The 25,992-nt window shown below is 48.1% G+C and overlaps 1 protein-coding gene across 1 annotated transcript; it reads right to left on the minus strand.

Annotated features, from left to right (window-relative positions):
• LOC115635726 (myosin-13-like) lies at positions 1 to 24,544 on the minus strand. The gene is made up of 14 exons (XM_030534872.1): positions 24,341 to 24,544; positions 24,097 to 24,240; positions 23,846 to 24,002; positions 22,877 to 22,964; positions 18,318 to 18,429; positions 13,910 to 14,002; positions 13,726 to 13,789; positions 13,523 to 13,621; positions 13,254 to 13,357; positions 9,647 to 9,755; positions 6,022 to 6,158; positions 5,770 to 5,919; positions 5,518 to 5,688; positions 1 to 15 (listed from the first exon to the last, which is right to left on the minus strand). Exons 1-14 carry the CDS (start codon positions 24,542 to 24,544, stop codon positions 1 to 3), a joined length of 1,647 nt encoding a protein of 548 aa, XP_030390732.1.
• Positions 24,545 to 25,992: the final 1,448 nt, after the last annotated feature.

The raw sequence follows: 25,992 nt of genomic DNA on the forward strand, positions 1-25,992 counted from the left end.
CTAAACATAGGGAACCTGATGGGGACACAGAGCAGAGAACCCCAGACAGCACCCACAGCTCCTCGAAGGCGACAAGGGAGCCAGCGGAGGCTGCCCAGAGGAACTCTGGGGAGTAGTTCTGCTTTGAGCAGGGGGTTGGACTAGATGACCTTCTGAGGTCCCTTCTAACCCTAATCTTCTATGATTCTATGAACTCTGCCCGGATGCGTGAATGGACTGAGGAGTATAAATAGGCTCCACATTCGCAGGAAATCCTGTCAGCCAACCTCCTCTCCCTGGTTTTGTAGATGGCCAGTTTGAGGTTGACAAGGAGGTCCCACAATTTAGTAGGGCCACGGATGGGGAGTGCATAGATGAACAGGTGAGGGGGGAAAGTGCAACCAAAAATGTAATAATATATCAAAGAGGAGCCAGAATATGGGCTGCAACCTGGCACATGCTAGATAAACGTGCATCAGGGTTTCCCTTGCGCCACAGAAGGGGCAGGTGTCTGGGATAGGAGTAAACAGCGCAAAGTACACGCCCATGCTCATGGCCCCGTGGAGGAGCCACCAACTGATATCCCCAGCGGGCCTCGGAACCAGGGTGGAGTACAAGCTGGCTCACTGTGGCTCCTCACCCCCGAGAGGTGGCAGGAGATCCCGTCACTTTGTGTCGGGGAGGGATGCGAGGGTGAGGAAGTGAAGGGTGTGGAGCACAAGCATGTACAGTTGTTTCCTTGGCACAGTCTAGAACCGAACGGGATGCAAATCGTGGAGCCAGCTCACGGTGAAAGGGCGGGGGGGCTGGTTGGGTCCACGGGACGGGCCCAATGAAAAGGTCCGAAGGGCCAGGAGTGGAGGGTGGGACTCTCTAGTCACTTTAAATCCCAGCTGCTTTTCTTTCTCTTCCCCTCAGAATCTTCAAATGGGCCTGGATTTTTTGCTGAAGAAACAGAAATGATTTGGGAGGTTTTATTTGGAGGGTTAAGAAGGGTCTAGAGCTGAATGTTTTTCCAACCAACCCCCCAAACTGGTTGGTTCTAATCACTTTATGACATCAGGACCACCAAGGAGATGAAACCTTATCAATGCAGACTGGGAGTGTGTCATATTCAGACTTGTTAGCAATTCAGGTTCAGGGTTTTGTTTTTGTTTTTGTTTTTGTAATTAGAGAGAGATCTCATTTGTAACCAAGCTTTATCGGTATTTATGAACTGATTAGTAGTGTAGTGCATTACAGGACTCACATGGGGGTGAATCAATGAACCTGGTTTTGAGAAGGTTTAATGAACAAAGTGATACAAATTCCAAAAGGCACTAGGGTTTAAAAATGGGCTGGGATTTCAGCCCTGAAGCTCCAGGGACTGCACTGGTTGGACAGAGCTGGTCTAAGCACCAGGGCAAACCCCATCAGACATGGGAGGCCATTCATCTGGCTTGAAGCTGCATAGTCCTAGTGTTGTGGAGCGCTGTCCCTGTCCAGTAGGGACCCAGTGCTGGACGTGGCTTTGTCTGGTGAAAATGAGAGAGAGGAGGAAACAGAGCTGGATTTACACGTTACGTGCCCCTGGCGGAGTCCGCATACTGCTCCCGGTGGCTGAGCAGTTGAAGGGTCCTCGGCTCTGAGCTCCCTCCTTCTGCCTGCAGGGACTCAGAGCTCCAGGTCCCCTGCTGCCTGGAGATGTGGAGTATCCCCACTGACCGCAGTGGCTCGGAGCTCCTAACCCTCGCAGGAAGTAGGGGTACCACCACTTTTAATGTTTAGGCACCCCAGTGCCCCTTGCACAGCCCCCCAAAACTTCCCATTGCCCCACACAGACCCCCCCAGTGCCCAATGTCCCCGACTGCCTAGCACTGCCCACCCCTTCACTTCCCTGAGCCCCCCCACAAACTTTCCCAGACACTCACTGTCCTGTGCCCTGCCCCCACTCACCAGCCCTACTGGGAGGTGACTGTGTCTGCTGGGCTGAATGAGGAGCCCTCCAGCAGGGCTGCATGGGGGCCATCTCCCACTCAACTGGCCCCGCCCCCTGCCAGGACCTGGGATCAGCAACATTTGACGTTTTAGGTGCACCTACAATGCTGGTGCCCCTAGGCCAGGGGTTGGCAACCTGCGGCAAGCATGCCAAGCCAATTTTTACTGGCATCCTGGGTCCTGGCCCCGCTCAGCCCACTGCCGGCTGGCAGGAGCCAGCGGACAGAACCCCACACCTGCAGTACTAGATTTACCGTGGTGCCGGGCCCACGGTCCAAAGGGACCCCGCGCAGGCCTGCTTCTCTCTGCCCCCCAACCCCGCAGGAGCAGAAGCTTAGCGCTCCGGCTCCTGGGGCTCCTGCTGCAGCAGGCAGACTCTGCCAGCAGTCAAGCTCCTCCCCGGCCTCTTCCTGCAGCATGTTACGTTCCCTCCCCCTAGGGTGACCAGATGTCCCAATTTTATAGGGACAGTCCCGATTTTTGGGTCTTTTTCTTATATAGGATTCTATTACCCCCCCCCCACCCCTTGTCCCGATTTTTCACACTTGCTGTCTGGTCACCCTACCTCCCCCACAGTCGCCGATCAGCTGCTTGCTGGCAGGAAGGAGGGGGAAGAGTGGAACTGCAGGGCGCTCACCACTCCGGGAAAGAGAAGGAGGAGAAGAGGCAGAGGCAGAAGCAGAGGCAGAAGCAGGGCCTTGGAGAAGGGGCTGAAATCGGGGCATACTCCTTCCAGTGAGCACCCCCACGACCCCAGCTCTCTGCCCACTCTGACCCTTACACCCCCTCACATGCCCCAGCCCTGACCCCTGCACCTCCCTCATGCCCCCAGCCGCCCCTCACATACACCCAGGCCCCTGCCCTGACTCCTGCACCCCCCCACACCCAGCCCCCTGCACCTCCTCACACACACACCCATCCCCCTGCCCTGACTCCTGAGCCCCGCCCCGCACATCCCCACTCCCATCCTGAGCACCAAATGGGAGCTCCTGCACCCCCCCTCCCATTCTCACCTGCACCCCTCACACCAAACAGGAGCTGCCCCAGGGAAGCACTCCACACCCCAACCTCCTGCCCCAACCCGGAGCCCGCTCCGTCACCCTAGCTCCTGGCCAGACCCTGTACCCCAAGGTTTTTTTTACAATATTTGGAAAGATCACTAAGTGGTCTGTGGAGACCCTCTGCAATTTTCAAGTGGTCTGTGGAAAAATAAGTTAGACTACAAGAACAATCAAGGTACCTCACTTTATTTTCATTTACTTGCTATTACTTACAGGAGGAAGATAAAGAGAAAAAGAATGAAAAACAGGGGCGAGCGGAGATGAGAATGTTTTTTTTCTTAGCTGGGTCCCAATGAGGGGCCCCCAAAATGAAGCTGAGCACAGGGCTGGGGGGGCCCACTAACTCTAAATCCACCACTGGCTGTCATGGCACCTGGGCTGGGGATACTATGTCGACTGATCCACACAGTCTCCAACCTACCCGGGCAGTACAACAGACATGGCCCTGCCCACTAGTTCCTCTCCACTCCCTAGCCCGCCCACCCCTTGCTTCCCCAGTTTTAGGCTTAGCCCTCTCACTTCTAAAAATGATTGGTTGCCACTCCTGATTGCGAACCCCAGGACGGCCACGGTAGCTCAGCAGGGGTTAGGGGAGAGGCATTGCTCCCTCACCTTGGCAGCCCTGCACACCCCAAACTCCTCGCCGTCCCTCACCCCCCCATCTACTTTTTAGTAGTGTAGTGTCTTGCTCCCTTCTCCCTGTCAGAGCCTTTCCCTGCTGCATGTAGCTACACGTTCAGACTGCTTTTCACTATGATGTGTAACTACACATACACCCTACACAACCGGTCTAATTTTGGTTATTGGGTTTAGTGTGAGGGTGGCTCTGATGGCCTGACCTCCTGCATATCACAGACGAGATGATCTGGTGGTCCCTTCTAGCTTAAACCGTCATTCTGTGACTGTTGGACATTGGGCAGTATGGTTAACTGTTAGTGTTGGATGTTGAGTATGAATGCTGGGTGGCCGTGTAAATGTACATTTTAGGGGCTTGGTGTGCAGCTGGACAGTGAGTGTGAATAACTCTGGCACATGTCTGTTTCTGGGTACGAAACTCAGATAGTCGAGGTGAATGTGGGACATTGGGATGAATGTTGCCGTCGCTTATGAATTCTTTGTTGTTGTAAGAAATAGACTGGATCAACCTTAACTATAAGTTAATGACATTTAAGTGTATGGGAAACATCTATGTTTCAAATAGGCCCATAACAATAGTACCCAAGCACAGAGTTGCCCAAAGGGAGTGGCAGTTTGCCCAGGACCATCTGTTTGAGAGAACCCCCAAACAGAGTCATGGTGTGACATCACATGCCAGGACACAACATCACATACTGACATTTGACCCGGCACCCTCTGTCACAATGAAAGGGCTGCCAGGCCAAACCCAAGTGGCGCTGTGACCCTGCATGCCAGGTTGCAATGCTTGAAGTGGGGAGCTGGGCCCAGTCCCGCAGGACAGGAGCTGAGCCGCTGCCGCTGGGGTAGTGTAGTGCAAGATCCTTCCCCTCCCAGGGCCTGGTCTTAGTGGTAATTTCTTTGAAGAATGCAGGGCCCTTTAAGATTAAGATTTTGCTCTGGGCCCTTAAAAACCTCTGGGTGGCCCTTCCTGAGCATCAGACATATAGGTAAGAGATACACCAGCTTAATGAAGAGAAGATGAAGAGGTGACTTGATTACAGTCTATAAATATCTACATGGGGAACAAATATTTAATAATCGGCTCTTCAGTCTAGCAGAGAATCAAAGAAAGGTCTAACACGATCCAATGACTGGAAGCTGAAGCTAAACAAATTCAGACTGGGAATTAGGTGCAAATTTTTAATGGTTAGAGTAATCAATCATTGGAACAATTTACCAAGGATTGTAGTGGATTCCTCATCACTGACAATTTTAAAGTCAAGATTTGACATTTTCCTGAAAGATCTACTCTAGGAATTATTTTCAGGAAGTTCTCAGAGAAGAGGTGTTCAGATTAGATGATCATAATGGTCCCTTCTGACCTTGGAATCTAATGAACCAATTTTTCCCCCTTTCCTTCACAGCCCCTTTTTAAAAGGAAAATAAGTCCTGGTCATTCTCTTATTTTCTCCCCGAAGTTTTATTTCTAAACTTTAAAATGCATGGAGTAAAAAAACAAGTAGAAACAGAAACAGAAACAAAACAAAACAAGGCAAATTCAGAGTGCAGGTAAATTTTCCAGAGCACCATTCTCAAAAGTGACCTATTAGATGCATATAAGTTTCAGTCTTACTGAAAGTCAATGCACTGCAGTCTCTGAAGGGACAATTTTTCAACTGAATGTAGGCACCTAAAGGTGCAGAGAGATACCTAGTGGGATTCTCAAATCCAACTTCTCCTGAAATCACCCCTTTGTTTAGGAATGGGGAGATATCAAAAAGCTTTGATTTTAAACCAGTCTCCCTCTACACTTTGTCCAGCCTGACCCAAAATGACGAGAAGAAAATTTGTCTCTCTTTTATCCAGAGACACTTCACTTTACCTTCTCAGTGAGCTCAATACAGGCAGCCAGGTCCATCCCAAAGTCAATGAACTTCCTTTTGATTCCTTCCTTCTTGTACTCCTCCTGCTCCAGCACAAACATGTGATGGTTGAAAAACTGTTGCAGTTTCTCATTGGTGAAGCTGATGCATAGCTGCTCCAGGCTATTAAACTGAACATTCAAAACACAAAGCAGTGCTGGTTAATTTGGAAAAGTAGGACATTTCATTAATAGGCAATTGGTATAACTCACATCAAATATCTCAAAGCCAGCAATGTCCAGGACACCAATAAAATGCTGCCTGGGCTGCTTAGTATCCAGCTGCTGGTTGATGCGTGTGACCATCCATAGGAACATCTTCTCATAGACCAACTTAGCTAGAGCCCCCACCGAATTGTGCACCTGCCAGAGACACCGCCATAGCAAGAATTAGAGCTCAGTTAGCCTCTAAAGTTGAAATAACTGTCTGAAGAAAATGGAAAGCAAAAGCTAGTGGCGCAGTACCTGCTGGACATTTTGTCCCTTGGCCACATATTCATTCCCAACTTTCACCCTTGGATAGCGCAAAGCCTTCAGTAAGTCATCAGAATTCAGACCAATCAGGTAACCAACTTTGTCAGCCACTAGCAAAAAGGAAGGAACTTGGCCTTAGACAAAGTCTAGAAAATATTTCTCAGGTCCTCTAGTCGGTTAGCAACTCCCGACTTTGGGCCCAACTCAACTCCTGCACATTTCAATAGGAGTTTTGTCACTGACTTCAGTGGAAAGCCGTTCATGCCAATATTTATTATCAATTATTATTATTATTATTAACACAAGCATAAACTACACTGAATGACTATTCAGGTTGCTTGAAGGCACCCAGAGCCTTAATGCATGCAGATCAGAAATGAAATAAAAAATCTCCAGCATTCATTGCCACCTTCACAGTGCCTATAACCCTAGTGATAACATACTCTCCAGTGCTCCATATGGCCTTCACTTCCATCACCAGCAGTACACACCCCAACTCACTTTACTGCAAAACTTTACCTTGACTCATACTCTTGTGTATCGAGAATCAGGCACATCTGACTGTCACATTGTCTGCCTCCAACTTAACACTGCTGAAGTCACTAGTTGGCTAGTTATCTTAGGTGCCTGTACATGAATGCAAGAAGCCTGAGAAACAAGCAGGAAGAATTGGAAGTCTTGGCACAGTCAAAGAACTATGATGTGATTGGAATAACAGAGACTTGGTGGGGTAACTCACATGACTGGAGCACTGTCATGGATGGGTATAAACTGTTCAGGAAGCACAGGTGGGGGAGAAAAGGTGGAGGAATTGCACTGTATGTAAGAGAGCAGTATGATTGCTCAGAGCTCCAGTATGAAACTGGAGAAAAGCCTGTTGAGTGTATTTGGGTTAAGTTTAGAGGCAAGAGCAATAAGGGTGATGTCATAGTGGGCATCTGCTACAGACCACCAGACCAGGAGGATGAGGTAGATGAGGCTTTCTTCGGACAACTAACAGAAGTTTCCAGATCACAGGCCCTGGTTCTCAACCACCCTGACATCTGCTGGGAGAGCAATACAGCAGCGCACAGACAATCCATGAAGTTTTTGGAGAATGTTGGGGACAACTTCCTGGTGCAAGTACTGGAGGAACCAACTAGAGGCTGTGCTCCTCTTGACCTGCTGCTCACAAACAGGGAAGAATTGGTAGGGAAAGTAGAAGTTGGTGGCAACCGGGGTATCAGTGACCATGATATGGTCGAGTTCAGGATCCTGATGAAAGGAAGAAAGGAGAACAGCAGAATATGGACCCTGGACTTCAGAAAAGCAGACTTTGACTCCCTCAGGGACCTGATGGGCAGGATCCATTGGGAGGCTAATATGAGGAGGAAAGGAGTCCAGGAGAGCTGTCCATTTCAAGAAGGATGGTATTTTAAGAAGCCTTATTGAGGGCACAGAAACAAGCCATCCTGATGCGCAGAAAGAATAGCAAATTGGTAAGCGACCAGCTTGGCTTAACAGCGAAATCTTCGGTGAGCTTAAACACAAAAAGGAATCTTACAAGAAGTGGAAACTTGGACAGATGATTAGGGAGGAGAATAAAAATATTGCTCGAGCATGCAGGGGTGTAATCAGGAAGGCCAAAGCACAATTGGAGTTGCAGCTAGCAAGGGATATGGAGGGTAACAAGAAGGATTTCTACAGGTATTTTAGCAAAAAGAAGAAGGTTAGGGAAAGTGTAGGACCCTTACTGACTGGGGGAGGCAACATAGTGACAGATGATGTGGAAAAAGCTGAAGGACTCAATGCTCTTTTGGCCTCGGTCTTCACAGACAAGGTCAGCTCCCAGACTGCAGCACAGTATGGGGAAGAGGTGAGCAGCCCTCAGTGGTGAAAGAACAGGTTAAAGACTGTTTATAAAAGCTGGACATGCACCAAGGGTGCTGAGGGAGTTGGCTGATATAATGGCATATTGGGAGAGGTCCTGGATGACTGGAAAAAGGCAAATATAGTGCCCATCTTTAAAAAAGGGACGAAGGAGAATCCAGGGAACTACAAACATACAACCTCACCTCAATCCATGGAAAAATCATAGAGCAGGTCTTCAAGGAATCCATTTTGAAGCACTTGGAGGAGAGGAAGGTGATCAGGAACAGTCAGCATGGATTCACCAAAGGCAAGTCATGCCTGACCAACCTGATTGCCTTCTATGAGGAGATAACTGGCTCTGTGGATATGGGGAGAGTGGTGGACTTGATATACCTTGACTTTAGCAAAGCTTTTGAGACAGTCTCCCACAATATTCTTGCCAGCAAGTTAAAGAAGTATGGGCTGGATGAATGGACTATAAGGTGGATAGAACACTGGCTAGATCGTCAGGCTCAATGGATAGTCATCAATGGCTTGATGTCTAGTTGGCAACGAGTATCAAACAGAGTGCCCCAGGGGTTGGTACTGGGGTCGGTTTTGTTCAACATCTTTATTAATGATCTGGATGATGGAATGGGTCTGCACCCTCAGCAAGTTCGTGGATGACACTAACCTGGGGGGAGAGGTAGATACCCTGGATGGAGAAAGGGGACGAATAACTTCAGCTTTTGTAAAGGAAAAGAATTGAAGTGCCCAGACCATATGTGATTGAGATCAACTGTGGAGAGTTTGACAGAAACCATCTACATCTACAGTTTGTTTCTCAGAAAGAACAATCAAAGCAAACTCTATAGGTGGCACATGCAGAAGAAGAAGACAGATTCCAAATCAACCAGAGACAGTTGTTGCAGCTAGTGGACAGCCAGATGCCCAAGTTGTTATGTGTTGGGAAAACAAGCACAATTCAGAGACCCTTAACAGACTGATCCATGCTGAACTTTAAAAACAGTGTGACAGTGTACATTTTGTAAATGGCAGAAATGGTAAAAATTTAGAGGGAGCTGTAACAGAATGTTAAGCGGTATTATAATGTTCAGCCACTGGGTGGCGCCTGTATAACATACTTAATTTCTTTGTTTGCTGTGTTGTTGTAGCCATGTTTGGCCCAGGACATTCGAGAAACAGTGCGTGAGGCTCTCTCTTTTATTGGATCAACTTCTGTTGGTGAAAGAGACAAGCTTTCAAGCTACCACAGAGCTCTGCTTCAGGATCGCATAAGCTCGAAAGCTTGTTTCTTTCACCAACAGAAGTTGGTCCATTAAAATGATATTACCTCACCCACCTTGTCATTCTAATATCTCACAACAGCCATTCAAGGCAGTGCATTAAAATGTCTTATAGTGACCATATCTCTGGTATATCTATCTGGGAAGGAATCCATGTAGCCAATCCATATCTTGGGCAAGAGCCTAACCTGCTAGTACCAGGCCTGCAATCTACCATGTACAAGGTGTCCATAACACGTCCTGACCCCATTGACAGTCCTGGGACCTGACTTTCACCGTCTGTCCATAGAACAGGAAGAAGGGACAGCAGGGACAGCAGCAATATGCTTTTCTCCCATGCATCAGCCACATCCTGAGAGGAAAGGCATTCCCCATGGCCCTTGCTGATAGCTGTACCAGGTGAGTAATATTGCTGTGAACATTCCCCCAGAGCATGTCAACCCAGGTGCTGCACTGTCTGACAGCTTTAGCTTCTGTGCCATCCCGCTCCTCTTGTTGCTTCTGCCTGACCTTCTGCATGACTGCCCCTGTCAGGTTGTAGATTCCCACCTTCTCCTCAGGGTTGAAACTCAGGATTTCAATGGCACTCTGTGTAGAGGAACCAGGGCAGTCAAACAGCACAAGGGTTCAAATAGACAGTTGAACTGTAAACCCCTTGGGGCAGGGCTTTGACAGGAAAATGGGCCTTGCCCTAGGTTGGGTTCCCTGCACACAACTACCCTCTACATCTTGCTTGGCCGATGCCTGTCCTGGTGTTCAGGCACTGTGAGGGAGGGAGTGTGGCAATTCTAACAATATCTTTTTTTTTAATTTCAATTCTCCTTGTAGTCAGGTGAAAGCAGCCTAAGCTCCTTACATTTCTGCCCTGGCAGGAAACAGCAGGGACTACTGTCAGTCAGCAGTAACTGGGTGAGATTTGCTTTGATATAATTTTCTGACTGCAATGATCATTAGGAGCCACTGGAGGGCGAAAAAGACCATGTCTGTGGTTCTTCACAGCCAGTTTTTCCTGGGTAATGCAGCAGAACTTCAGAGTTAGGAACACCACAGTTACAAGTGACCATCCAACCGCACACCTCATTTGGAATGGGAAGTACACAATCAGCCAGCAGCAGAGACACACACAAAAAGCAAATACAGAACAACACTTTTTAAAACGTAAACTACTAAAAAGGGCGGGGGGGGAGAAGCATTTTTCTTCTGCATTGTAAAGTTTCAAAGCTGTATTAAGTCAATGCTCAGTTGTAAACTTTTGAAAGAGCCACCATAATGTTTTGTTCAGAGTTACGAACATTTCAGAGTTCTGGAGGTGTTCGTAACTCTGAGCTTCTACTGCAGCTGAAATAGCCTCTTAAGCAGTAAGGCAGCAATGTATGGGACACTGGCATCACTTCCCCTCCAGATCATCTCATGAATCAGAGCCCCAGCATCACACCCCTCCCCTTCCTGTGTCCCTGTCAGGTGCAGCAGTACTGCAGGCTGCACTGTGGATGGAGCAGATGCGAACTGCACATTGGGGCAGGGATTGTCCTGTGTTTGGACAGCACCTAGCCCAGTGAGGGCCTGGCCGGGCCAGTGCTCTGAGGTGCTTTGGTAATACAAATCACAGTGACTGGCAGAGCAGGACAGGGATGGATCTGCACCTGCATTCTGCTGGTGCTGTTACTGCCTTTCAGACCATGCAGCTCCATCCCCTTCAGGTTACAAAAAGCCTCTCTTCCAAGTGTTGATGAGGTCCTTGTGTGTGACTGAAAAGTGGGTATGTGGGAGGCAGGAAATGGGAGGGCTAGGTGGCACCATTTCCCAGGACCTAGCAGCCTCTGCAGCTTTGGGCCAGCTCTCACTTCTCCAATCCATCATTCTCATGCACCGAGTAAAATGAATGTTAGTCAAACTCTTCCCTTGACTCAGGGGCCATGCTGAGCTGTGATGCAAACCAAGGGCTTGTACACATGCTATTTCAGGGGTGTTTTTGGTCCTGTGGCTAAGGCACTTGCTTAGGATGTGGATTACTAGTGTTCAAATCCTCTCTCTAAAGCAGCAACTTGATCTCAGCTTTCCCCACTGGGAGCACCTACCTAACAGGCTGTGCTGCTCTCAGTCTCACCTTCTGCAAGTATAAGTACAGAAATAGTCATAGAATCATAGAATATCAGGGTTGGAAGGGACCTCAGGAGGTGATCTAGTCCAACCCCCTGCTCAACGCAGGACCAATTCCCAACTAAATCATCCCAGCCAGGGCTTCGTCAAGCCTGACCTTAAAAACCTCTAAGGAAGAAGATTCCACCACCTCCCTATGTAATCCATTCCAGTGCTTCACCACCCTCCTAGTGAAAAAGTTTTTCCTAATATCCAACCTAAACCTCCCCCACTGCAACTTGAGACCATTACTCCTTGTTCCGTCATCAGGTACCACTGAGAACAGTCTAGATCTATCCTCTTTGGTGGTTGAAAGCAGCTATCAAATCCCCCCTCATTCTTCTCTTCTGCAGACTAAACCATTCCAGTTTCCTCAGCCTCTCCTCATAAGTCATGTGCTCCAGGCCCCTAATCATTTTTGTTGCCCTCCGCTGGACTCTTTCCAATTTTTCCACATCCTTCTTGTAGTGTGGGGCCCAAAAGTAGTGTGGACACAGTACTCCAGATGAGGCCTCACCAATGTCGAATAGAGGGGAATGATCATGTCCCTCGATCTGCTGGCAATGCCCCTACTTATACAGCCCAAAATGCCATTAGCCTTCTTGGCAACAAGGGCACACTGTTGAATCATATCCAGCTTCTTGTCCGCAGTAACCCCTAGGTCCTTTTCCTTGCTCTACACGTGAGTGAGCATGATTCTCTAGCCTGGTGACTGAGGCACTCTGATAGGAGATGTGGCTTCAAGCCCAGATCAGATCTGCCTGGAAGTTAGGAGACATGTGGATCCTGACCTGAGCTTTGCAGCTTGGGCCCATGTGTCGTATTTACAGGTGCTGGGCCTTGGACAAAAGTTTGGTGAGCAAGATAAGCTTTTGGTTAAAACAGGAGGCGAAACAACTAATGAGTAACAATGTGTCCACTCTGAGAAGGATTTTGTCATCTGAGCTGGTTGGGCAGCAGATCTATGGCACATCAGTGCAGTGTAAAGGGGACAAAACTCTGGTAGTCCAGCACATGAATCAGGAGAAGGTTTTAGGAGTTGTTAGGAAAAATCCCTTTGAAATCATCTTCCCACAGCACAAATGCAGTTACGAAGCCACACACAGTACGAGATTGGATTGCAAAGGGGTAGAGCCAAAGATTACAGTGCTATTGGGACAAATCCATCCCTTGTGTGACTTTGTGGTGCTGATCGGATTTCTGCGAGGGATAGCACTGACTCCCTCACATTACCAAAGGGTTTGCTAGACCGTGTTGCTTCCTGTTTGTGCATGAGCTGATTTTCACCTCAGTAGCAAAGGGGGAGTTCTGGGGTGACCTTTTCAATATTATGAAAAGGTCTGATAATGTTGAGAGGGGCAAGGGCCATCTTCCCCCCTCCCCACCCTACTCCACACACTACCAAAGAGATGCTCAGACCCAGGGACAGAGTATCCATATGGGGCACCAGGAGGAGAGAGGGGCTGTATTTGTGTTAGTGCCCTCCCCTGTTATTGGGCTGAAGGCAGGCACCATGGTTATGTCTGGAGAGGGCAGACTAGTGAGAACAAAGGGGCCTTCTGGCCTTAATGTCTATGAAGTTGTCAGTGGAACTCTTCTTGAGTGTAAGCGTATATAGGATCATGCCCCAAAGGGCCTAGGTCTGGGAGGTGCTGAGTGCCTTCCACCCCAGTTATATGGCAGGGGAGGCAGGTGTGCTCAGCACCTGTGAAGAGCATGAGTAGTTTGTAGTACAAGGAGCAGGATTGATGGGGGCAGAAAGATGGGGTCAATGGCCAGCATTTCAGCCAGACAGTACAAATATGCCTAATTCCCCTGCTATACATATTATTAATGATTTGTATTACCATGCACCTAGGAGCCTCTGCCATGGACAGGACACCAATGTGCCAGGTGCTGCACAACCACAGAGAGAAGAGATGCTCCCTGCTCCACTATGATACTCACATCTGTAGCCATCAGCTCCTCACTGTCATCTATGCTGGCGACAGTAAGTTCGCCTTGACTCACAAAGGGGAAGTCGTAGCGGTTGGTGGAAATGAGAAGCAGATCTGCAAAGAAACAACATGTCATTAGCTTCAGAGTCACAGGCCCAGGAGAATTGTGTAGGAGGTCCGACTAGATGATCATAATGGTCCCTTCTGATCTTAAAGTCTATGAGAATGGCTTTATGATTTGAATGCCATCAAACTAAACACAGCATGGCCAGGACTTACCAATGAGCTGGGGCTTCTTATTGGACATTATCTGGTAAAAAATATGATAGCTCCTTTCACTAGCCAACTGAAATGTTACCTGGGATTTCTCCAGGAGACCTAATGGGGCAAAGAGTCAGACACTTATTGTCCCAGGCGAATTCATGACCAATGCTGTTCAAACACTGTTCAAATACTGCCCATAAGAGCTTGCTGCCACTCACAAGTTTCAATATCTGCTGAAGCCAGCTTCCCTGTGGTCCCAAAGTGGATCCGGATGAATTTGCCCTATTGAATTATACAAACCTAAATCAACATTCATGCTGTGCACTGAGCAGCTACAGCGGTCAGTGTATTTCATGTGGGATATGTTCTTTGCCTACACTCCGACAATCGAAATGAACTCACAAAACGTGAAGAGTTGTCGTTCCTCACTGTCTTGGCATTGCCAAAGGCCTCCAGGAGTGGGTTGGCCTGGATGATTTGATCCTCCAGGGTTCCCTAGGTGCAGTACAAAGATTTCCAGTGCAGTCGCTTCAGGTGGAACTTTGGAAAGGAAACATTACAAATCAAGCACCTGCAGATTCCATGACATCCCTCTTGGCTCTGGCTCAGTGAGGCCTTTAAGTACATGCCTACCAGTAAGCCTGCAAGTAGTCCCACCGACCTCAGTGGAGACCTGCTGAGAACCAGCCACTTCCTTAGGCGTCTTAGCCGAACCAGGACCCACTATGGACATTGGCCATCACATGCCCACCACCATTAATGAATGGGAAGTTCAAGGTTATGCTGCGATTTTCAAATCTGCCTCAGGGAATCAAGCTACCCACTCCCACTCGTTGATGTCCAGTGGAAGGTAAGCATCTGACTCTCTTTCACGTTCCCAGGTGCCACTGCCCACAGCAGTCCCATAGGCGTGCTGTACCCCACAGGGACTTTCAGCTAAAACACTCTCAGAAACTAAACAGTGAATTTAAATATTAGAAGTGGAAGAAATTTCAAAACCTTTGGGACGGCATAGGAATAAAGCACTAATGTAGTGAGCCTAAAGTGGAGAGGAGGCAGAGTTGTTTAACCAGTGGAGATGCTGGTCACTGAGGCCTTCACATCAAAGGAATATATATGAAAATCCATGTGGCCAGAGGTTATTCAAGAGAGTCCCAGCAGGCATGTACCTCCACGCCCCAAGTTGAAAAGGGACTAGGAAGGCAAGTTTTGACCCAGCTGTGGCTAAAGGGCAAGGTTGAAAGGGGGCTTTGACTTGGAGAGTTTAGATCAGCACCTACCTGGAGAGCACCTGGTGAAAGCTGAGCTCAGGGAGGCCTGCAATGATGCTAGTGGCAAGTGCTTATGAAGAACTCGCTACCCCAATAACAGCCTGACAACCCGAGGCATCAGCCTCAGATTTCTAAGAGTCTGCTTGGACTCTGCCCTGCCTGACACTCAAATACTCCTGGAGCCAAAACCACTTTGGTCTATGCCCCTTTCTCTCTGACCATGGCAATCCACTCCCTGGTGCCATCTGTGCCTGGTTAATGCTGTTCTCTGTAGTTCCCAATGAAGTTTTGTGCCCACGAGAAAGCTCCAGTTGGTTTGGAAAGAGCAGCAAAAGTCACTGGGAACATGCCAGCCTGATACTCTGCTCTCTCACTGGCTCCTCACTGAACAGAATCCAGTTGTGGTCTCTGTCCTGACTCTGAAACCCTGCATGGAATGGTCCCAGCTAGCAGTGGTGCCAATCGGGGGCAGTTGGGGGGTAAATGCCCTCACCCTGCTCAGAGTTCTGTAGGCTGCAGAGCTGGGGGGCCATGGCCCGACCACTTTTACACAAGGATCCCGTACTAAAGCAGTACAGCTGCTGTTGGTACAGTCCAGAGCATCCCTGTGTGGAAATTTGACCCAGCCACCCCTGCATCGCAGCAGAGTGGGACTGAGCCAGGGCCGTCCTTAGCCATAGGCAGAACAGGCAGCCGCCTAGGGCACCACTAGGTCTGGGGGCACCGCTCTGCTGGGAGCCTGGACAGACAGGAAGCAGTGGAGCATGTAAGAGCAGGGCTGCTGGGTCCAAGAGAGATGAATGCAGCACAGTCTGAGGGAGGGGATTGGCTGCTGGGGTCTCTGGGAAGGGGTGAGGGAAGGAACTCACCTGTAGGGTGACCAGATGTCCCGATTTTATAGGGACAGTCCCGATTTTGGGGTCTTTTTCTTATATAGGCACCTATTCCCTCCCACCCCCATCCCGGTTTTTCACACTTGCTGTTTGGTCACCCTAAGTGGTGGTAATTGGTACCTATATAAGATAAAGCCCCAAATATCGGGACTGGCCCTATAAAATCAGGACATCTGGATCTGGACATCCTAGCTGGAAAGCATGTCTCTCCCCCAGGCTGGCACTGATCCATCTCAGATGCTGTGCTAATTTCACCATGGTCAGTTGGGCTGGCGGTGGTGCCTGAGGGTTTGCTGCTGCTGTTGCCTCTCTGCACCCCAAGAGGTGGATGTTGGGGTCCTGCAGTTTTCCACTTATCTCCTCCTCTACTGCAGCTGTTGGACCAGCAGGCTGGGGGGGTGAGCCAAGCATGAAAGCAGTACTGTGTTTCCATTTAGATTGTCATTTAACAAATTTGGTCCCCAAAAATGCTTGCTAACAATCCTGAATTCAATTTCAATATTTTTTTAAATCAATGTCTTAGCCAAAAACAGAAAATTAAGTTGACAGTTATTTGTGACAAGTTTGGTATGGAGAAGGGAGTGGGCCAGTTTTCATCAGAGAAACAAAAAATGTTGACTGACTTTCCTGTAGCCCTGTTACTGCTAAATAGAGCCCTCCAACAACTGTAAATATGCTCATCTCCTTACTAATGTATAGAGAAGGGGTCAGCAACCTATGGCACATGTGCCAAAGGTGGCACACAAACTGATTTTTGATGGTACGCAGCGGCAGGCTGAGCAGCTGAGCCCACCACTGCTCTGGGGTTCCGGCGGCTGCCCCATTGCCACCCGGGGTCCTGGTTGCTGGCCCCACTCAGCACCCACCGCTGGCCTGGGGACCCCCAAGGAACCCCAGGCTGGCAGTGGGCCGAGAAGGCCGGTGGCTGAGACCCTGGCCGAGCCACTCAACCCGCTGTCGGCCTGGGGTTCCATTCACTCAGCTGGTAACAGGCTGAGCAGTACTAAATTCAACAAAATAGGAAAACAAGAGCAACTAATGACTAAGTGCAAGAACCTAGAGCAGTGGTCCCCAACCTTTTTCGTCTGGTGCCCGCCAGACAAAGGACCATGGCAGTGGACGAGCATCCACCAAAATGCCGCTGATATTCGGCGGCATTTCAGCAGCGACACCTCTGGATTACGCTGCTTCTCGGCAGCAAGCGGCATCATCCAGAGGCATCACCATCGAAATGCCGCCGAATTTCGCTGGCATTTCAGCAGATGCTTGTCCGCCGGCCAGTACGCAGGTGCACTGAGAGGACCCTGCGGGCGCCATGGCTCCCACGGGCACCACGTTGGGGACCCCTGACCTAGAAAGCCTCCTGAAGCACAGCTAACATTTTGATTTAAATGGACTTGAACTGTATGAAGAACTGAATATACTGTCATCCGTGTTGCCACATGCAAAATCGATGATGGACATTGTACAGTTTACTCATACCACCAAACTTGTTGACATATATCCTAATGTGTACATTGCCACTTGTATGCTACTGACAATTCCTGTAACAGTAGCATCAGGAGAACGGAGTTTCTCAAAACTAAAACTCATTAAAAACTATCTCCGCTCTACAGGGAGTCAGGAACACTTGACTGGTCTTGCTATTCTTGCAATCGAACAAGACATTACTTTGTCTTTTTCATATGATGACATTATTTCTGATTTTGCAGCCAAAAAAGCCAGAAATATTGCTTTTAATTAAACACAAATCCTTGTTTCAATACCTCTTCATATAAATTTCCAATAAAATGTTTACAAATTGAAAAAATTATATTATTTGCATCATTCTGTCAAATCAGAATTTTTTCTATAGTGCTACTTCTTTAGTGCTAGTCCATCAGCATTACAGTGTTCTTAACGACGTTAAACTGGTTTTAATAACATGCGTGTGGCAAGTTTTCCAATAGTGTAAGCTTATGTTTGTGTTTCTAAGAGCAAGACAAGCACAGGGGCACCAGATTAATAATCCCGCCTAGGGCACCATAAATCCTAAGGACGGTCCTGGACTGAGCCAAATGGTGTTGTGACCTGGCACGTGTGGAGTCTGTTCCTGTAGGGCAGAGCATGGAGAGTCTGCTGAGACCTCGACTCCTGGCAGCCCTGGCTCATGCACTATGTGGGTAAGAGGGGAGACTCCCCAGCCAAGGGAGACTTGGGGTCCCTGCAAGGAAGTGGATGAGTGGGGACTGAAACAAGGTCCCTGCCAGGAGCAGGGGGCAGGGACTGGAATTTGTCTCCCTCCCCCCCAAAAAAAATATCAATTGGCACCATTGCCAGCTACCCTACAACCCTCCCTTCCCAACCACAGGCTCCCAGAGCAGCTACGTTACCTTCACAACCACAAGCTCCCAGAGCAGCTACATTTTGCTGGGCTATAGATATCATCTACCAACAAAGGACGCCTGATGCCCTTGGGAGACAGAGCCTTCACAGGCCCCAGACCATGGCTGGAACTCATTGCCAGGTGAAAGAAGAGTGACTATAACCTCGGCACATTCAGAGCTAAATGCAGCCACTAGAGATCCCCCAAGTCCCAACTCTTCTGTTTTCCCTGGACAAGCACATACTGAGATAAAGCTCCGGAAGCGGATGCTACAGATCTACCTGCATTTTGCTAGGCTGCTGATCTTTCTTCTTCTCCCCAGCAACTGCAATTGTTGCAAAGTACTGGATGACACGCTTGGTGTTCACAGTCTTCCCAGCACCAGACTCTCCGCTGTTGGCGGGGGGGTGAGGATGGGGGGAATGCATTCACTTGTAAAAAAAATTAAATCTATTCTTCGCATTCTGTCATTTCACTCACAGGTACTGGAATATACTCATGTGATCAGGATTGACTGGTTATCAGGTTCTGAAAATAAAATGGTACAAAGAGCTATCAAATGGGCCGTAGTGCACATTGCACCCTAAAGCCAAACTCTGTTCCGCCTCCACCCTCTGGAGACTCCACCAAAACCAAGACACTCTGCCTGGGGGAGTGATTTTGATGTTCCATTTCCAAAGCTGTGGTCCAGGGAGAGGAAACACCATACTTGGCTGGAGCTTGGATGTGCAAAAGGGGCCAGTTGCAGAGCTGACTGGGCTGGAGTTAGTTGTTTACAAGATTCTAGATTTTCTATCAATATTTTAAATATTTATTGACTTAGAGTCAAATTCCCTGCCCTGCTCTGTCCCTAGCTCCCATCTGGAATATGGCACGTCTCTGTGCTCAGTTGCAGGGCAGGACCTTTGGGATGGCTGCCAACTCGTGCCGTTAGAGTAGTATCCAAGCTGTTCTAACTAGGGCAGGTCAGAGAACTGGGGAGCTGTAACCAGTTCCTTGATGGCCCCTGAGTTTACTGTGACAAAGTTCTGTCAAGCAAAAGTATTGTCAAGCTTATTCAATGTTAGGCCTAAAACTTCCAGAAGCCTCAAAGATCAAGCATAGCACCCAGAGCAAGTGTAGCAAGTTCAAACTAGGAAATATTGTAGACTTGTGGTCAGTTCCAAAAAGCAGGCTTGGCAAAATTAGATACAGACCTTTGTTCAAGGTGTAAGGCAGCCAAGCACTTCTTTAGGCTGTATTAAATATTTTGTGTCAGACACATTAACCACAATTAGGACAATTGGCTGTATTTGGAGAATATGAGCTGTGCACCTGTGCATAGATCATACTTTCAAAATAACTACAACTACCACAGTAAACATTTGGCCCAACCTGATTGGTTGACCTGCTTCAAAACACGGCGGGCAGATGAGATAAAATGCGTCAAGTCTCAGGTGGCTTTGTGTGTGTGTTGACCTAAAAGAGATCACTCTTTGTCAGGCTCACATAGACCCCCTGAACTGAGGAAACTTGAACTACACCGACTATCTGTACCTGGCCAGTGCAAAGAGCAGACAACTAAAGGGTAACGTATTCTCGGCAGGGTAAGGTTTTAAAGTAAAAAAGTCTGATTGCATGCAGTATAGAGTAAAGGAGTAAAAAAATCTGGGTTGCTCCAGCTGATTTGATCTCAAGCTGTACTGACACTACAGCATTAAAAATGGTGGTGTTGGAATAATTTGATCTCAGGTTATATCAATGCTACAGTATTAAAAATAGTAGTAAGTACCTGATGCATAATATTACTTGTACTTGTGCTTGTCTTCAGGATAATTTGCCATTTATATTAATCCTTATTCAATGCTGGTCTTTAACTTTTCTTTTCCTATTCTGTCTGTGTTGCATTTATAGCTGTAAGTCATTAAAAACCTTTCTTCAGGAATAATCAGTAGTTTTAATTTCTTTATGCGGACACCACTTAACCTCATTACATCTTTGTTGGGTGGTAGGAAGTAGTGATCACCCAGGGTATAATTAGGGCCCTGATGTGTGTCTCCCTCTTCCATAATCTCCACAGACCCCTTCTCTGCTGCACTGAACATTAACCCCTTAGGCCATGATTATGTCTCACGTAGATATGCAGAGCAGTACCAAAGCTTGAACGGTCAGAATATGATGCAGACTTCAGTTCTTTCTTAGGAAGTCAGGCTCTCTTGCTCTAGGCAGAAAATATCCTTCTTAGCCTGAGATCTTGACAACTCAGGCCTGGTCTACACTACGCGTTTAAATCAATTTTAGCAGCGTTAAACCGATTTAACGCTATACCCATCCACACGAGGCCCTTTATATCGATATAAAGGGCTATTTAAATTGGTTTCTGTACTCCTTCCCAACGACAGGAGTAGCACTAAAATTGGTATTAACATATTGGATTAGGGATAGTGTGGCCACAAATCGACGGTATTGGCCTCCGGGCGGTATCCCACAGTGCACCATTGTGACCGCTCTGGACAGCAATCCGAACTCAGATACAGTGTCCAGGTAGACAGGAAAAGCCCCGCGAACTTTTGAATTTCATTTCCTGTTTGCCCAGCATGGAGCTCTGATTAGCACGGGTGGCGATGCAGTCCCAAATCCAAAAAGAGGTTCAGCGTGAACTGTACGGGAGATACTGGATCTGATCGCTGTATGGGGAGACAAATCTGTTCTATCAGAGCTCCGTTACAGAATTCAAAAAGCATTTGAAAAAAATCTCCAGGCTATGATACAGAGTCTACAGCACAGTGCTGCGTGACAAGCATAACGGAAAGTCAAAGAATGAAATGGAAGCTCATGGAGGGAGGGAGGGGGTACTAAGGACTCCAGCTATCCCACAGTCCCCAGCAGTCTCCGAAAAGTATTTGCATTCTTGGCTGAGCTCCCAATGCCTGTAGGGTCAAACACATTGTCCAGGGATGTTCAGGGTATAGCTCGTCAATTTACCCCCTACCCCCTCCCGGGAAAGAAAAAGGTAAAAAATCGTTTCTTGACTTTTTTCAATGTCACCCTATGTCTACTGAATGCTGCTGGTAGATGCGATGCTGCGGCAGTGAAGAGCAGTATCCGCTCTGCTCCGCTCCCGCCCCCTCCCTGGTGGCAGACCATACAATATGACTGCTATCCGTCATCATTATCAGCCCGTGAGTGCTCCTGGCTGGCCTCAGGTGAGGCTGGCTGGGGACACCTGGGTAAAAATAGGAATGATTCCTGGTCATTCCCAGTAGATGGTACAGAATGGCTGGTAATTGTCTTCATCATAGCAACTGGGGGGTGAGCTCCATCAGCCCCCTCTCTTTCATGTGTAAAGAAAAGATTCTGTACTGCCTGGACTATCATAGCAGCGGGATGCTGGGCTTCTCTCCCCCGCACCGCTTAATGTCCTGCCTGGACTAATAGCAGCTGGAGGCTGCCTCCCCCTCATTTTATCTCACTAACAAGTCAGTGTTTCTTATTCCTGCATTCTTTATTACTTCATCACACAAATGGGGGGACACTGCAACGGTAGCCCAGGAGGGTTGGGGGAGCAGGGAAGCAATGGGTGCGGTTGTTGCAGGGGCACCCCCTAGAATGGCATGTAGTTCATCATTTCTGCGGGATCTGACACAGAGCAGCTGTGCTCTCTGGTTCTCTAGTACACTTGCCCCATATTCTAGACAGGACTGACTCTATTTTTAGATACAACATAAAGATGACCTGGGGCGTCATTCCCATTTTTGTCTTTGCGCCCCTGGCCGACCTCAGCCAGGGGCAGCCATGACAGCAGCAGACAGTACAGAACAACAGATAACCATCATCTCATTGCCAATTTACAGTGGCACAGCAGCCAGTACAGAACAACTGATAACCATCTCTGCTATCATGCAAAGGCAAATGAATGCTGCTGTGTAGCGCTGCAGTTTCACCTGTCAGTGGCATCCAGTACACATATGGTGACAGTGACAAAAGGCAAAACAGGCTCCATGGTTGCCATGCTATGGCGTCTGCCAGGGCAATCCAGGGAAAAAGGGTGCGAAATGATTGTCTGCCGTTGCTTTCCCAGAGGAAGGAATGAGTGACGACATTTACCCATAACCACCCGCGACAATGATTTTTGCCTCATCAGGCACTAGGATCTCAACCCAGAATTCCAAGGGGTGGAGGAGACTGCGGGAACTATGGGATAGCTACGGAATAGCTACCCACAGTGCAACGCTCCAGAAATCAACGCTAGCCTCGGACCATGGATGCACACCGCAGAATTAATATGCTTAGTGTGGCCGCGTGCACTCGACTTTATACAATCTGTTTTACAAAACCTGTTTATGTAAAATCAGAATAATCCCGTAGTGTAGATGTACCCTCACAGAAAAACTAAACTTTCTGGCAGAGGGAATGGCTAATGTAATGATACTTGTCATGGTCTCAAGCCCATTGCCTCTAGGAGTCCCCAGGCAGCAGCCAAACACAGATAAGATTCTAACCCAGGGGTGGACAAACTTTTTGGCCTGAGGGCCACATCTGCATAAGGAAATTGCATGGCAGGCACAAAATTAGGGGTTGGGGTGCAGAAGAGATCCAGCTGGTGGTGCAGGCTCTGCGGTGGGGATGATGAGCTTGGGGTGCAGGAGGGTGTTCCAGGCTGGGACCAAGGGGTTCAGAGGGCAGGAGGGGGATCAGGGCTGGAGCAGGAGGATGGGGAGTCGGAGGAGGGCAAGGGTGCAGGCTCCAGGCAGCACTTATCTCAAGCAGCTCGAGGAAGCAGTGGCATGTCCCTCTCTCCAGCTCTTACATGGAGGCACAACCAGGTGGCTCTGCCCACTGCCCTGTCCGCAGACGTCACCCCTGCAGTTTCCATTGGCCGTGGTTCCTGGCCAATAGGAGCTTCAGAACCTGCACTGGGGGCAGCATGTGGAGTCCCGTGGCTGCCCCTACGCGTAGGAGCCAGAGGGGAGACATACTGCTGATTCCGGGAGCCATGGTATGCGCAGAGTGGGGTAAGCCCCTGACCCCACTCCCCAGCAGGAGCTCAAGGGCCAGATTAAAAGGTCTGAAGGGCCAGATGTGGCCCCCAGGCAGTAGTTTGCCCACCCCTGTTCTAACCCCTCATGAGCGAAGCCATTATTTGTCTCCCCATTTTATAGATGGAGAGACAAAGGTGAGAGAAGGGAAGTTGTCCAACCTGACTCAGTGAGCTACTGGAAAATCTGGGCCTAGAAACTAGAGCTGGGGGAAAAAATTGGACAAATTATTTGCCAAATAAAGCAGTTTTGGTGGACCCAAAACTAGTCACAAACTTGACCCGATAGTTTCAGCTTAGAAAAAAGGTTTTCAAACCACACATCTATCCCATTTTATAACCTTTAGCCCAGTGGTTAGTGCAGTTGCCTAGGATGTGGGAGACCCAGGTCTGAATCCCCATTTTGGAACAGAGACTTAAGTGCACAGCTTCTACCTCTCAAGCGAGCAGCCTAACCAGCAGGCTGCATTGGGGTTGGGGCCTCTTAATCTTGCCTGTTGCTGCTGTTCAACTTTGAATACCTTCTTAAATGTTTATTGGGCCAGAAAGAAAGAGAACAGTTCTGTAGCCTGGTGATTAAATCACTCCCCAGGAAGGTAGGAAATAAGGAGTAAAATCATCTTGCTGCCTGATTTAGAGCTAAGTACCTTCATCACCAGGCTATGGTCTCTCGCTTTGGTCCAATGAATATTTAAATATTTATGCTTAAATGCTGAGCTCCGTTAATTGGGCAGCCAGCCCTGCACATCGCTGCAAAATACTAGGGTTTTCCCCTCCAGGTAAATGACTCACCAGTTAACATGAACTGATAGGCATTGTCAGAGATGGAGAAGATGTGGGGTGGGGCTTCTTGACACTTTTTGCCCCTGTAAGCAGCCACCACCTCACAGTTGTACACTGGCAGCCACTTGTAGTGGTTGACAATGACACAGAAGAGGCCTGAGTAGGTCTGTACAAAGAAGAATGGAAGGACAGTTAGTTCTCATGTGCCCATGAGAATTAAACATCTTTATGCAGAAAAGAAATTTTAAAAATCGATTTACATATATCATCCAGGCTGCGTAATGCTCTTTGAGGTTATACAAGACAGTAGGCTCATGGAGGTGGGTCATCATCACCATGTCCTCGACTTTATCATATTTGGGAGGATTCATGGGGGAGACTTGGTCATCCTTGGCAGTCACAGTCTGGCAAAACCAGAAGAGAACAGGTGAAGAAAGCTAAGCAAGGAAACTTTCTGAGCTGCATGAAAATGACTTGAAGCAGATGGTTTAATTTCCTACTTACTCTGTCATCATATGTTTTGACTGTGACTTTGTCACTCTCCCTGCTTTGGATGATTCCTTTCAAATACATTTCTTTATCATCGATTACAAAGCAGGCTCCATTAGCATCAAATGGGCGATTCTGGGCCTCAATCCTCTCCTTCTCAGGCTTCCGCAGATAGGGAGCAGCAACTCCAAAGATCGATATCTCCACATCTAAGCTCATGGCTGAAGTTTGGCTGGGGAACCAGGGACGTGTTTGAAATTCAGCACTCTCTGACAATGGTCTGTTTCAGTTCCAGGACTTCTGAATGCACACTCTCTTTTTTCCATATTTAGGGACTGGACTGTGCAAACCATTACCAGGACTTATTGATAGGACTGGGGCCACTACTGGTCTAAGTTCAGTCTGGTGTTAAAAGCAGATAAGGAAATACATAGAAACAACATCTACATAAAGTCAGTAGGCCTGGATGACGGACATTCTAGGGATTTTGAAGAATTAGACAATGAAAAAAATTGAACCACTGATGATTGCTTTAGAAAGGGCTCGGAGAATTAAGGTATCGGAGAAGTGGGAAGAAAAGCAAAACTGAATCTTTCTTAAACAAAAAAATGTGACCCTGAAATCTATCATTCTGTAGTCTGAAGGCTTGTCTCCGCAGAGACTTATTGAACAGCAAGTCAGGGTGTGAATGTACAGGGCACTAAGATGCTGTGTGGAACCTGCTACCAAGCACTAAAAGTTCTGTAGTGAGTAGCTAGTGGAGTCCCATAGGATTCAGTACTAGTCAATATTTTCATTAATGATTTGGATAACAGAGTGGAGAGTATGCTTATAAAATTTGTGGATGACACCAAGCATTCTGGAGAACAGGATTAGAATTCAAATCAGCCTTGAACATTGGAGAATTGGTCTGAAATCAACAAGATGTAATTCAGTAAAGACAAGTGCCAAAAAGTATATGTAGGAAGAAAATGTCAAACTCACAACTACAAAATGGGAAATAACTGGCTAGATAGTAGTACTGCTAAAAAGGACTTGGAGGTCATAGTGGATCACAGATTGAATGATAGCAACAATATGATGCTGTTGTGAATAGGCTAATAGAATTCAGGGGTGTAGCATGCAAGACATGGGAGGCAATTGCAGGGCCGCCGGGGGGGGGCGGCAAGTGGGGCAATTTGCCCCAGGGGCCCCCATGAGAGTTTTCAACAGGTCTTCGGTCATAGGTCCTTCAGTGCTGCCAAACACACGCTGATCGAGTGAAGAACCTGCTGCCGAAGAACCAGAGCTCCTTCCACTCCGGGTCTTCGGTGGCAGCTCAGCAGCAGGTCCTTCACTTGCTCCTGGACCCACTGCCGAAGTGCCCCAAAGACCCAGAGCGGAAGGACCCCTGCCACCGAAGACCCTAGGCCCCTCAAATCCTCTGGGCGGCCCTGAGTAATTGTATTGCTCTCGTTGGCACAGGTGAAGCCTCAGCTGGAGTACTGTGTCCAGTTTTGGGCTCCACACTTTAGGAAAGGTGTGGGCAGGTTGGAGAGAGGTCAGAGTGGAGCAACAAAAATAATTGGTTTAGAAAACCTGACCTATGGGGAAAGGTAAAAAAATGGGCATGTTTAGATTTGAGAAAAGAAGACTGAAGGTGGGACCTGATAATCTTCAGATATATT

This window comes from Gopherus evgoodei, chromosome 15 (genome assembly GCF_007399415.2).
Source record: "Gopherus evgoodei ecotype Sinaloan lineage chromosome 15, rGopEvg1_v1.p, whole genome shotgun sequence".
Taxonomy (NCBI): Eukaryota; Metazoa; Chordata; order Testudines; family Testudinidae; genus Gopherus; species Gopherus evgoodei.

Coding starts and splice junctions, on each gene's coding strand:
- LOC115635726 (XM_030534872.1), bottom strand. CDS start 24,544: ATGAGCTTAGATGTGGAGATATCGATCTTTGGAGTTGCTGCTCCCTAT. Junction 13,790..13,909: donor ACGACAACTCTTCACGTTTT/GTGAGTTCATTT, acceptor ATAATTCAATAG/GGCAAATTCATCCGGATCCA. Junction 6,159..9,646: donor GCAACAAGAGGAGCGGGATG/GCACAGAAGCTA, acceptor TCTAAGGCCAAG/TTCCTTCCTTTTTGCTAGTG.